We start from the raw sequence: 12593 nt of genomic DNA on the forward strand, positions 1-12593 counted from the left end.
ATATAACCTCATATCTGGGTTACAAGGTTTGTTTGTATCCATGAGAAAAAAAAATCGGCATAGGATGGGCCTTCAAGGTCTCTGACCAACATGTAAATAAATATTAAAAAGTTTTAATTAGGCTTAAAACAAACTTTTTTAAAATTCTCATATTTATTTTTTTCATAAAGTAAAATTTATTACTAAGCCCAGCGTCTACATGGCCGGGGGGGGGGGGAGACAAATGCCTCCAAAATATATTAGCATTTTTGGGGGTAGGTATCGATTTTAAGGGGTTGATATTAATTTTTTGGGGGTAGGCATTATTTTTTTGGGGGTAGGTATTGATTTTTGGTGGGTAATTTTTGATTTGAATTATAATCTTTTTTTAATCCATTAATTGATACGATTATGATGGTTATCGTTTGATTTTCTGAAAAATGTCAATTAAAGTAAAGATATTTGTCAATTAATAAATAATATAAATTTTCTTTGTCAACGATTTTCATTTAGCATTTTATCAAGTTAATATTTACACATTTCCTATTTGGTACTTTTCTTAGAGGTTAATATATTTATATTATGTTTTTTAATAAATTTATAGATTTTAGCAGGATAAATTTTAGGTAATTTTTTGAGTCATGCATAAAAATATATATCAGCAAGCAAAGAATAATAAAAAACATAATATGTAAAAAATTATATTATAATAATTATTTCTTTCTAGATGCCAAGTAACAAAACCATATTTAAAGTTAAGTGCAATATTAAAAATTGCAAAACTTCTAAAATAAGAAGTGACAAGATACATGAACATTATAAACATAAACATCCTCATGTCAAGCCAGCTGATATGAAATTTACAAAGGTAGCCATCAAAAGAGATAATAATAATTGGGTATCTTTAAATTGTGATATTCCATATAATATCACAAATGGAGTTGAAACCCAGTTGCAAAAAAAGACAATAACATCTTACTTCCAAAAAGTAATATTTTTATTTATTATTGTAACTATAAATTTGTGAATTAATAGAAACTGATTTAAAATTTTACCAGAATAAAATTAATATTAAAGTAGTCAGGGTATAGAGAAAATAAATTATATATATTATTATTTAATGTTTTTTAACTGTTTATCACACTATTTTTATATCTATATATACTTTATAAAGTTCAATTTAACAATATGTTTAATAAGTTAATAATAATAATTTAAAACCAAAGTATTAAAAAAACTTATTAAGTTAATATAATGTAGTAAAATAAGGTAATGTTAATTTCTAGGAATTTTTTAATTTAAATCTTTTCATCTTTAATTGAATTAAGACTTCAAATTCTTTTACTTTTTTTTAAATATAAATCTTATAAAATATGATTTGGAATCAACTATTTTCAAAATGTTATCTGTGTGAGTTTCATCCCCTTTATTTACATTATGTGTTATATTAGCTATGTTTATTATCATTGTTTTATTTAGCTATTAGAATTTCTTTAGATAATATACTTTCATCATGAATTTCACAATTTTATTTATACTTAATATTGTTTTTATTTTTATAGTCATTATAATATTGTTTTATGATTTCTTCATGTGATCGCAGTTTTATATTAATCTGCATCTATCATGCCTATGAATCTTTCAAGTATATTTTAAAAATGTTTCTACATGATCTAACAAAGTCATATTGATGTTTATGATTATTGCGTTCAAAATATGTGAATTCCCTTTGTCTACATTCACTTGTGCTTTACCTATTACTTGTATCATCTTTCCATTGTAACCTGATAACTTTATGTTGGACTTCATAATATTTTTAATACCTGTTTTCTCAATCATCATGTAGAATTAAAACATTTATTAAAAACTTAATTATAATGTAGTTAAAAAAAATTATCATTTGCCTAAAAATTTATTAAAAATATAGTTATCATAAGGAAAGAAATTACCTCTTTATTTATAGAAAATCTCAGTTATTGAAGATTCACAAATTGTATTATCTCCTCATCCAATCCCCAGTTCCAGTGAGGTGTTTACTTTGTATGATGAGGTATTTAATTTAAATATGAATTATATGATAACTTTTGAAAGAAATAAATTATGATTATGAGGTTAATTAAATATTTCCAACCTTTATTAAAAACTTAATTATAATGTAGTTAAGAATAAAATGACCATTTGACTAAAATTTTATTAAAAATATGTTTTTCATAAGTAAACAAGTTATACTCTTTATAGCAAATCTCCAATATTGAAGATTCACAAATTGTATTATCTTCTCATCCAATCCCCAGTTCCAGTGAGGCGCTTACTTTGCATGATGAGGTATTTAATTTAAATACGAATTATATGATAACTTTTGAAGAAAATAAATTAGGACATTTAAATATTTCCAACATTTATTGATTAACTTAATTATAATGTAGCAAATGACCATTTGGCTGTAATTATATTAAAAATAGATTTTCATAAGTAAACAAATTATACTCATTATTTATAGCAAATCTCCAATATTGATTCACAAATTGTATTATCTCCTCATCCAATCCCCGGTTCTAGTGATGCACTTACTTTGCATGAGGCATTATATTTAAATAAAATTTATATAATGACTTTTGAAGGGAATAAATTATGAGGATATTCAAAGTCCAAGTTTTATTCAGCTATACAAAAAAAGGAACCAAATGACCCTTTTCACTTTATATTATTTAGGATGACAAATATTTTGATAAATTTCATAATTGCTGTAGGCCCTTGTCAGCCATGTACAAATAAATTTCAATATCCTGTTACTAACAAGAGGTTTTAAATAATATTTATTTTCATTAATTTTTACCCATCCATTATTTCTATACCAATATATTTTTTTTTACTTTTTAAACAGGAGCATGAATATAACCTATTATAGAAAGGTTAATATAGATGGTTCCCTCAATTCCAGAAATTGGCTATCTTATAGCACTACTTTAGACAAAGTCTTTTGTCTATATTGTATTATGTTTGGTGGCCCTAAGTCCAATACTTTTTGGACTCAACATGGGGTAAATAATTGGAAAAACATAAAGCGTGACTTAGAGAGACACGAAGCATCTTCTCTTCATAAAGATTGTGAATATGCAAACATGACTTGGCTTGCAAATAAACGCATTCAAGATCATTTGCTATCAAATATGCTTGATATAATCATGGAAAATCCTAATATAGTTCATAATATTATCAATGCCATTATGTACCTTATAAAATGTAATATAGCCTTTTGGGGTTCTAATTCGAATGAAGGTAATTTTATGTGTCTCATAAAATTAATGGCAAAAACGGTTCCAACTTTACGTGCATACATGGATAACAACGAAAAATTGCGGAGAAAAAAATCAGATAAAATTTCGAGACCTTATATAAATTTACTGTCATATGGCCACGTGAAAAAAATAACTGAAATTTTTAAGATAAAAATAACAAAAAGCATTATTCACAATTAAAGAGAATCGTGCCTATAGCATCATATTAGATGGAACTGATGTGTCTAAAAAAGAATGCATAGCTTTGCTTGTACGGTATATAGAAGATGATCTGCATCCACATTCTGTAGAAAGGATCATACATGTTTTTACAACATCAGAAACCACTGGGGAAAATATAAAGAAACATGTTTTTTCTAAGTTTAATGATCTTGGTCTTCCTCTTGATTATTTGGTTGGACAAAGTATGGATGGTGCAGGGAATATAAGAGGAGTATACAAAGGAATGCAGGCTTTAATATTGAAAGAGGCTCCAAAAGCCATCTATATTTGGTGCCATGCACATCGGCTAAATTTAGTAGTTGCTCATGTTTGTGGATGCAAAATTGAAATGAAAAAGGCAATGGGAATATTAGATGAGTTATATAATTTTATGAATGGAGTTAGACGTCAAGGTGTGTTTGTTAAATATCAAATGAGAAAGTCCAAGAAATCTCTTAAAAGAATTAAAAACACAACAAGGTAAATAAAATATTTTTAATGAAACTTGAAACTTATATATTTTCAGAAATTGGTCATCATCCTACAAATCTGTAGAAATCTTTTTAGATGTTTATGAACATATTTTAGCATCATTAGTTGAATTAAAAGATTCTAATGACCCAAGCACCTCTTCCATTGCCGATGGGTTATTATCAAGAATTAAAGATGAAAATTTTATATTAAGTCTTTTTATTTTGAAAGAAATATTGAAATGTACACATGAGGCTTGTATTGAAATGCAGGCAGTTGGTAATGATTTGGCTTTGGTAACCAAATTAATACAACATACAAAAAATAAATTACAAAAACTAAAAGGTTAATATTAGTTACTATTTCTATAAATAATTTTAAAATATAGCTAATGGAGACAATATATTTTTAAAATTACATTCCTTATCTAATAGTTTTTTGAAAAAGAATAATGTAATAACTGATTTGTATAATATGAAATCAATATTCAAATTGGATCAAACAGAATTCAATAATTATGTTGAACAAAAAAAAACAAGTTGAATAAATTAAAAAAATTTAAATTATTATTTATTATTATAGATATAGAACGGAAATATTTTTCCCTGTTCTAAATGCAATAATTAATCACCTAAATGATCGATTTAATTATGATTGTTTAAATTTTTTATCACAGATATCCATTTTTACTCCCGCTGGAATTATGGATAATGAAAAAATAGAAGGATGGCAAATATCCGAAATTTGTAATACTTATCAATTGGATGTCCAAAACATTGTTGATGAATATAATGATTTTCGCTCTTTATATTTGGAGTCTCAATCAATCATTTTTTGCGAAGATCTTTTAAAAGTTAAAAAGAATGACGCGTTATATATTGATGAAAGTAATTTATTGATATTTTATTTGTAATTGTATATAATTAAAGGTATTGCAAACGATCAAATTACCAAAGAAAATATCAACAGCGAAATCATGACCAAAATAAAAAAATGGATAAAATTTTCTTTTATATTACCATACCGACTTTTAAATCAATTAAATTCTTATTCAAATTTAAATTTATTATATAAATATTTATTAACCCTTCCTACAACTTCCTGTTCAGCCGAAAGAGCCATGAGCAAAGTAAAAATTAACAAAACTTGAATGCGGAATAAAATTTCGGACCCATTTTTGGAAAATTTACTGTTAATATCCAGCGAAATTGATGTTTTTGAAAAATTTACAATTGATGATATTATAATTTGCTTTAACATCAATAAGGTTATCCAAATTATTAATAAAATAATTAATGTATCTTTTTCACAGCGAATATATAGGCTTTTAAATAATGTATATTTAATTTAACATTTTATAATTTCAATGCAAAATATACTATAATTCATTTTATTCTAATATTTTATATAATAGCTCTATTTACAATACATGTTTTTAATTATGTGGAATCAAGCTAAATATACCTCTTTAAATTTATTCGTCTTATATTTTTTACAATATTTTAGATCTTTTTCATAGAAATATTAATATGTTATCTCATTTAATTCACTTATATATATTTTATGAAAATAAAGTGAATACCAAATTATGAAAAGATTGATTTAAATAAAAGTTCATTATCACTTACAAATTTTTAAATTTTTTTTCCCTAAATAGGCTTGAAAGATTGTAAATAGAATTATGTTGTAAGGTTATAAATGGTGGCAGATAAGATTTTTTAAATAAAATCACTATACCATCGTAGGTCTGTAAATTTCGCGGCCGAAGGCTGCAGGATTTTTTTTAGGTAAGTATGGGTAGATTTTGGAGGGGTTTGCCTCCATCAAATTTTCTGCCATGTAGACGCTGACTAAGCCCATAGATTAGACAAAAACATTTAACTAGGCCTTATAAAAATCTTCACGATTTTTTTCCTCGTGGAATAAAATATAATGTCAGTGCCAATTAATTACTAGACAAGAGGTTTTAGAATATCTTTTTATTATCAAATACTTTGAACTAGGCTTAAAACAAACTAATTTTAATTTTTTATATATTTTGCTCCCAGAGAGCCGACTTATCTGGCAAACCTAAAGGGAAGCCGACCTGAATCAAATAAGATCAATTGGGTCGGGTCAGATCCATAGCTAAATGGGTTGGCACAAGTTAAAGGTCGTTTTTTTCGGCTCAAACCTTCCTGGGTTTTCGGCCAAGCCGATTTGCCCCAGCAAATTAACAACACTACCCTCTCCTCAACCATGTAAAAATAGATAGACAAGGATTACAGACATTTATTTAAAAAAAAAATGTTTATCACAATTTATCATTATACATATATAATTTTTCGATAAAAGTTAATTGTATATTAAAAACATTTATATATTATTTCAACAAGAAAATAAATCTTATTAATCAATTTAATAGAAATTTAACATATAAATTTTCATTATGTTAACTTATAAACTGAAAACATAATACAAAAGATAAATATATAATATTACTACAGATACTAAAAAATAAACAAAATAAAAGAGAGAAAGAATTTAAATTTAATACTCTACAAAAAATAATAAATTTTTTGAAGAAAGGGCTAAACTCCTCCTCAAAATTTGAAAAGGGTGCTAGAAATCCTAAGAAATAACCCGTAGGCGTACATCCCCCTCCTCCCCAACTTTTAGTTTCATTTTTTTAAATATATCTTTCTTATATAATTGATTAAATTTTGATATATAATTTTAATTTACTTTACTTAATTTTTTATATAAAATATCAGAATTGTGAATAGATTTTAACTAAAGGTTTAAATATAAATAAATATAAATAAATTTTTATTAAATTTTAGATTAAAATTTTGTAATTATATAAACTATTATTGAAATTAAATTTGAATTTATTAAATAATAAAATATATAGAAAATATGTTTAGTTCTATCTATAATTTTAAATTTTATAATTGCGGACCTTTTATAAAATATATCAATTAAAATAACAATTCTGGTAAGGAAATAGTCATTATGTCAGAAGATATTGGTAAATTATTTTTGATCTTTATATCAAATCATATTTTTAAAGTATAATATTTCCTATTAGAGGAATTAAACATTCAAAATAATTTTATTTTAAATTAAGAATATGACATTTTTGGAGTTTTTTTGATAATGTATATGTAAAACATGTTATACTAATAACTTGAAATTTTGAACAAAGTATATAATATAGTTAAAATAACCTTATAAAATAAATAAATTGATATCATTTCTATTATAAATTAGATATCCAATATAGTTTAAAACAGCAACTATTGAGTAATATCATTGTATTTTTTGTAGTTATGCAAATTTTCTGCTCTTAGTTGCTAATTATAATGCTATGGTACCTTGTTCTATTAGCAGATTTTATTTTTTACAAAAATGTTATATTATAACTACAAATTATATAATTATCACATCTCTCTAAGAAGCTGCATTAAGTAAAATAATAAAAATATATAACAGGGTATAATACATAATTAGTATTTGTGTTTAAGTTGAAATATTATGAGATTATAAGAAATATTTTATTTTTAATAATGATTAAATATAGATAATGAATATTTAAAAAATGATAATATATTAGCACATAATGGCAAAAAAATTATTTGGCTTAGCTCAATCCAATGATATAATTGGAAAAATATAAGATAACCATTATCTAAAAGGCATTGTGAGATCATTTGAAGGAAATGAATAAATCAATAATATAAAGTATAATCTAATGGAGATTATAAGAAATATTTTATTTTTAAAATTTAAGACCATGAAGATAGACAGATAATGATGTCCAGATTAGATTTTTATTTTTGGTAGTTAAAAATTTTTAACTTTTGGATGACTTTTGATATGCTAATATTTAATGAAAATCAAATTTTTTATAAAAAAATAGTGTTATTATAGACCCTATTTTGAAATTTTGTTAAAAAGATGGGTATATGCATAGTTTGTTCTAGTTCTATGGGTATACAAGTTAGGACAAATGAATCCTAAAATATTAAGGAAGTAAAAGTTTAAAAAATCCCAATATGGGTCAATTTAAAAAATGGCCCAATTAAGGTTTTAGTCAAAATAATATTATGTAAGCCTGGAAATTTTGCCCACCGATGGAAAGGTTTGGATCTCTATTTGCCAAATCTTGAGGCATATATGATATTATTCTGGGTAAAATCTTAATTGAACTATTTTTATAATTTGGCCCAAATTGGGCATCTTAACAACACATGTTTTAATTTCCCAGCCTTCAGCCCAGTCCAAAAGGTAATTAATGCATAGACTACAAAATCTTATCACGGATTTATTTTTCAAATCTTTATAAAAGAATAATAAAAAATAATATGACCACTTCATAAATATTTCAATTACTGATATCTAGGGGTGTACCGATATTTTTTATCGGATCGGATCTGGCCGATATTTCACCTATTATAAAATATCGGTTATCGGCCAATATTATAAAATTTGCCGATCCGATTCAATATAAAATGGCGTCCTTAACAAAAATAAAATTTAAAAAAAGTTATATCTAAAATCATTTATTTTTATAAATAAAATCGAAATCCATATTTTTTTAATAATAATAATTAATTAATAAACATTCTGCCATATTGTTATTTTTTTGTTCATTATAGAGGTTTGGGTCACCCTTGAGTCTATTAATTTAATTGATTATAAAAAAATCTTATATATGTAAAATGGGCAAATTTTATTTAAAAGATATGATTAGTGTTTTATTTTGAGAAGTATGCTAAACTAATGATAAAGGATAAATAGGTTTCTATTAATCTCATTTGTTTTAGCTTTAAGTTTCATTCATAACAATACCTCTTATATATTAATACTATAAATTCTACTCCACTTACCATTTTCATAACATTAAATCTTAAATCATTTATTAAAATCAAAACATAATAAAACCTTAAAATGACTTTTGCAAATATATTAAATCTTATAATATATTATAATTATATATCAAATAATGAAATAATGCGTAGAATTATATTTTTGATATATATAATAATAAAAAACATTGATACTATACATTCACATATAATCCCAATAAATAATCACACAAATAAAGAAAATATAATCTTTTATCAATATTAAATGTAAAACAAATTCACCAATAATGCAAAATTTCATCAATATTAAATGTATAACAATTTCATCATTCAAAAAAGGTAGAGTAGGCATGATTGACTGAATAACACACATTATGAACTAGACAAAAAAATTATTTATTAGAAATTTTAGGTATGATCTACTTCTATAAAAATAATTCATATATCACTTTGGATCTTTTTAATCTTAAAAGGTATAATTAGTTATTGCTAGACACAGTTATTACTAAAAAAAGTATATTTAAAGGAACCCTAATTATTTCCAATACAAATTTAGCAATAAGCTTAAGATATACGAGTATATAAATTTTAAGCTTAAGTAAAATTTAAACGAATAGTTAACTGGCACCAATATCTAATTTATAACTTTAAAATAGTAAAGGCGGTTACTAGTGTTGTTAGACGGCTACTTTTGGGTCGATTTTTAAAAACGGCTAACTCAATTATTTCATTCATAAAAATATTACGCAAGCCTGAAGATTTTTTCATAGAAAGAACAAAAGTCCAGACATATATGATCGAAATCTCGAGGCCAGAAGAGTTAGCCCTTTTAAAAAATCGGTTCAAACTGAGCCATTTAACAGCACTAGGCGGTACGATACAATATTTAGATTGCTTTCAGAGTTATATTTTTTTTCCAAAGTTAAACAGAATTATCATTTTCTTTTTAAACCATGTAAGATATAATTATTCTACCCTCTAGTCAAAGTTTTAAAATCGATTCTAGCTTTGTCAAAGTACATGGATCCACCTTTTCTTAACAATGATATCACTATGGTTGTAATATTTTTAAAAACTTAAATTTTTACAAGGTTTCCCATAAAGAAAAACGTTATTTTTTTTTAAAAAAAATAAAGTTTTTGTTGTCAGTTTAAATAATTAAGATTTTTGGTTATTATTTAATTTTCTTATTTTTTTTTGCGGAGATAAATTTTTTTAAAATTAATTTTCATCTTTTCGCATTAATTTTCAATTATTAACTTAGCTATTAATATTAGATTCAATATTTGACCTTATCTAGTTTTATATTAAGGACTAGTTATTTGACATCAGTTTTAAATAGAAAATAAGGGCGATTTTTGAACTCTTAAACACAATTGTCTCCGTTAATATTGTTGTTAAATACTCTAAGATATTGTTCGATATATAATGTGAACTTATAAAAACAGCATATAACACTGACAATTGAATTTTTTTAGCTCATTTGGCTTGGAATGACTCGTCTGTTCCCTGAAAAATTACATTATTAAATCTGACTCGTCTGTTCCGTGAAAAATTACATTATTAAATCATAATCATTAACTTTATTTAAAAAATAGGAAAATAATGATATTTTTAAATGTATCTATAGAAATGAAGCATCTTCTGGTATGATGTAATAGGCAATGTCCTACTCTTGGACAAATTATTTTTAAATATTTATTTTCTATGAAATCTTAGGGAAGATAGAGAGGAGGAATATAGGGGATTTAAATATATATATATGTAAACTTATAAATTTTCCAAAGGGAATCCTTTTCCACGTGATTATCAGCTACTCGTGTGTCTGTCATGGTTATAATATACATAAGAATGAGCTTCCAAAATTTATTTTAACTAAAATATCATTTTTTTCGCTTAAACTTTCAATGTTTTTATAATGTCTTTTTTTTTTACTTTTGCCAGACAACGTCATTTTATGATTGGTTGTTACATTCTGTAAGGGATTGGGATAAGATTTTTTATTGTTCTGATATTCCACATGTTTTCTTACCCCTCATTATTAAGATATGTGAATTTGATACGATATTCCTTTGTTTGAACAAACAAAAAAGCCTTCTTTTGTAAACTATCAATTGACACAAATAATGATAATTCATCCATTTCTTGTTTCCATTAAATTATATTCTTTTTTTTTCAACACAAATTTACGGTTTGAAAAAGAGGATTTATTAGGTATTGATTTATTTATTAACGCAGAATCAAACATGTAGGCCCACCACTCAAGAGCAGTTACATATTGGTCAACTTAGAGAAGTGCTAAATTATATAATTTAAACATTTTGATAAGCATTTGTAATCATCGTGAATTCGCCATCTAAAAGGGCCAAAAGGAGTGGCCATTCTGGAAGAGCTGGACTTATGAATATTTTTCGATCCCGATTTCTTATAATTTTCTAAAAGCAGATCTCATATTCCTGCATTTGATTTAGTTTCCTGGATTCTGGTTCCAATTCCAAGCTCTTTTGATAAAAATTTAAAAGAAAAATTTTAACATTGAATTTTATTTTTTTTAAAAAAAAATATAATATATTCTAATCAGTTCATTTATTTAAAAAGTTACAGGTTTATTTACTATAAATTATAATAATTTAATTATTAATAGCTAGGTTATGACATTTATATAAGAATAATGCATTAGAGATCTACGAATCACGGACATTGGCCGGGTCTATTTTTAAAAAATAATTTCGGTTCGGGGTCGGGCCGAATATTTTTTAAAAAATTTCGAACCGGGCCGGGTTGGGTTTATATTTTGAATATATCATTACATTTTGTCAAATAAATATGAATTCTTGCAAGAAACAAGGCGCTTATTTTTTATTTGTAGAAAAAAAAATTAAATGCTTAAAAATTTTAATAATTTCGGGCCGGGCCTGGCGGACAAATAATTTTTATTTCGGGTCGGGTCTTTCTAGACAAAAATATTTCTATCGGGCCGGGCAGGACAAATTTTTAAAATGTTTCCAGCCGGTGTTTGAAAAATTAGGCACGATGCAGATCACTAATGTGCCGGCGATTGATAAGAGCGAAATTACGAAAGTAAATGAATAGGTGAATAATGTATTTAATTTTTTGATAAAAACTCCGATATATTTAAAATGTTCACTAAAACGCATACAAATATGTCAACGTATCCAAAAACTAAAAATTATAGCCAAATTATTTTAAGTCACCAAAATCTAAGAATTTTTGACACTAGGAAAAACGCGAAGAATAATCACTTTATTAAACTTAGTTTTGGCCAAAATCCTTTCAATTTATCGAGTAAAACGAGGGAGAAGTCCCTGGTAAATTTAAAGGAGAGGTCCATCTCAAAATTCTAATTAAATTTATTTTCGTATCGAACAGATGCGTCGAAGTTATCCCTCGAGGAACGATGCCTCCATAAGGCTTGGAAAGTTCGTCTGGGAGGTTACGAGGAGGCGGCCAAAGTTTTCACCAAATGCGACGACCCCAAATCCGGAGAATGGACCCGCTTCTCGAGCCTCATCAAGAACTTCGTGTCAGAAACTAACGTGGTGGCCCAGGAGAAAGCCTTGGAAGCGGCCCTCGTTTTTTTCGAAAACGCCGCCGTGGCCTCTAAAATCGTTGGCGAAGTCGCCGGCAGTAAGTTTTAAATTTCGATTATTATATTTAAATTGTACGGATAACTCGTCATTCAAAGCGGGCGGGAGGAGGGGGGGGGGGAGTTGGAAAACGATTTTTTGAAATAATTTAAGGCTACGTTCAGATACGTATACTAATGCATTGA

At 25.8% G+C, this 12593-nt stretch overlaps 1 protein-coding gene and 2 long non-coding RNA genes across 5 annotated transcripts in view; all 3 read left to right on the forward strand.

Annotated features, from left to right (window-relative positions):
- The first annotated feature begins 459 nt into the window (after positions 1-459).
- On the forward strand, positions 460-2743 carry LOC135922394 (uncharacterized). 2 transcript variants are annotated; one of them, XR_010570875.1, is made up of 6 exons: positions 460-544; positions 584-605; positions 707-967; positions 1943-2029; positions 2218-2304; positions 2692-2743. It is a non-coding gene; the product is annotated as an uncharacterized LOC135922394 (long non-coding RNA). The 2 variants fall into 2 exon arrangements; XR_010570874.1 differs by lacking the exon at positions 2692-2743 and having other exon boundaries at positions 2218-2399.
- A 971-nt stretch (positions 2744-3714) lies between these two features.
- Positions 3715-4453, forward strand: LOC135922137 (uncharacterized). Its single transcript, XR_010570752.1, has 3 exons — positions 3715-3959; positions 4006-4295; positions 4339-4453. It is a non-coding gene; the product is annotated as an uncharacterized LOC135922137 (long non-coding RNA).
- A 2375-nt stretch (positions 4454-6828) lies between these two features.
- The window catches only part of LOC135922299 (cytoskeleton-associated protein 5-like), a 37900-nt gene continuing 32135 nt past the window's right edge, over positions 6829-12593 (forward strand). For both annotated transcript variants that reach the window (XM_065456698.1, XM_065456699.1), the window contains exons 1-2: positions 6829-6960; positions 12191-12448. In XM_065456698.1, coding sequence (XP_065312770.1) covers positions 6945-6960; positions 12191-12448 — 274 coding nt within the window. In that variant the 5' untranslated portion in view covers positions 6829-6944. The remainder of the gene's footprint in view (positions 6961-12190; positions 12449-12593) is intronic.

The sequence above is a fragment of the Gordionus sp. m RMFG-2023 genome, chromosome 1 (genome assembly GCF_954871325.1).
Source record: "Gordionus sp. m RMFG-2023 chromosome 1, tfGorSpeb1-WG-v2, whole genome shotgun sequence".
Lineage (NCBI taxonomy): Eukaryota > Metazoa > Nematomorpha > Gordioida > Chordodea > Parachordodidae > Gordionus > Gordionus sp. m RMFG-2023.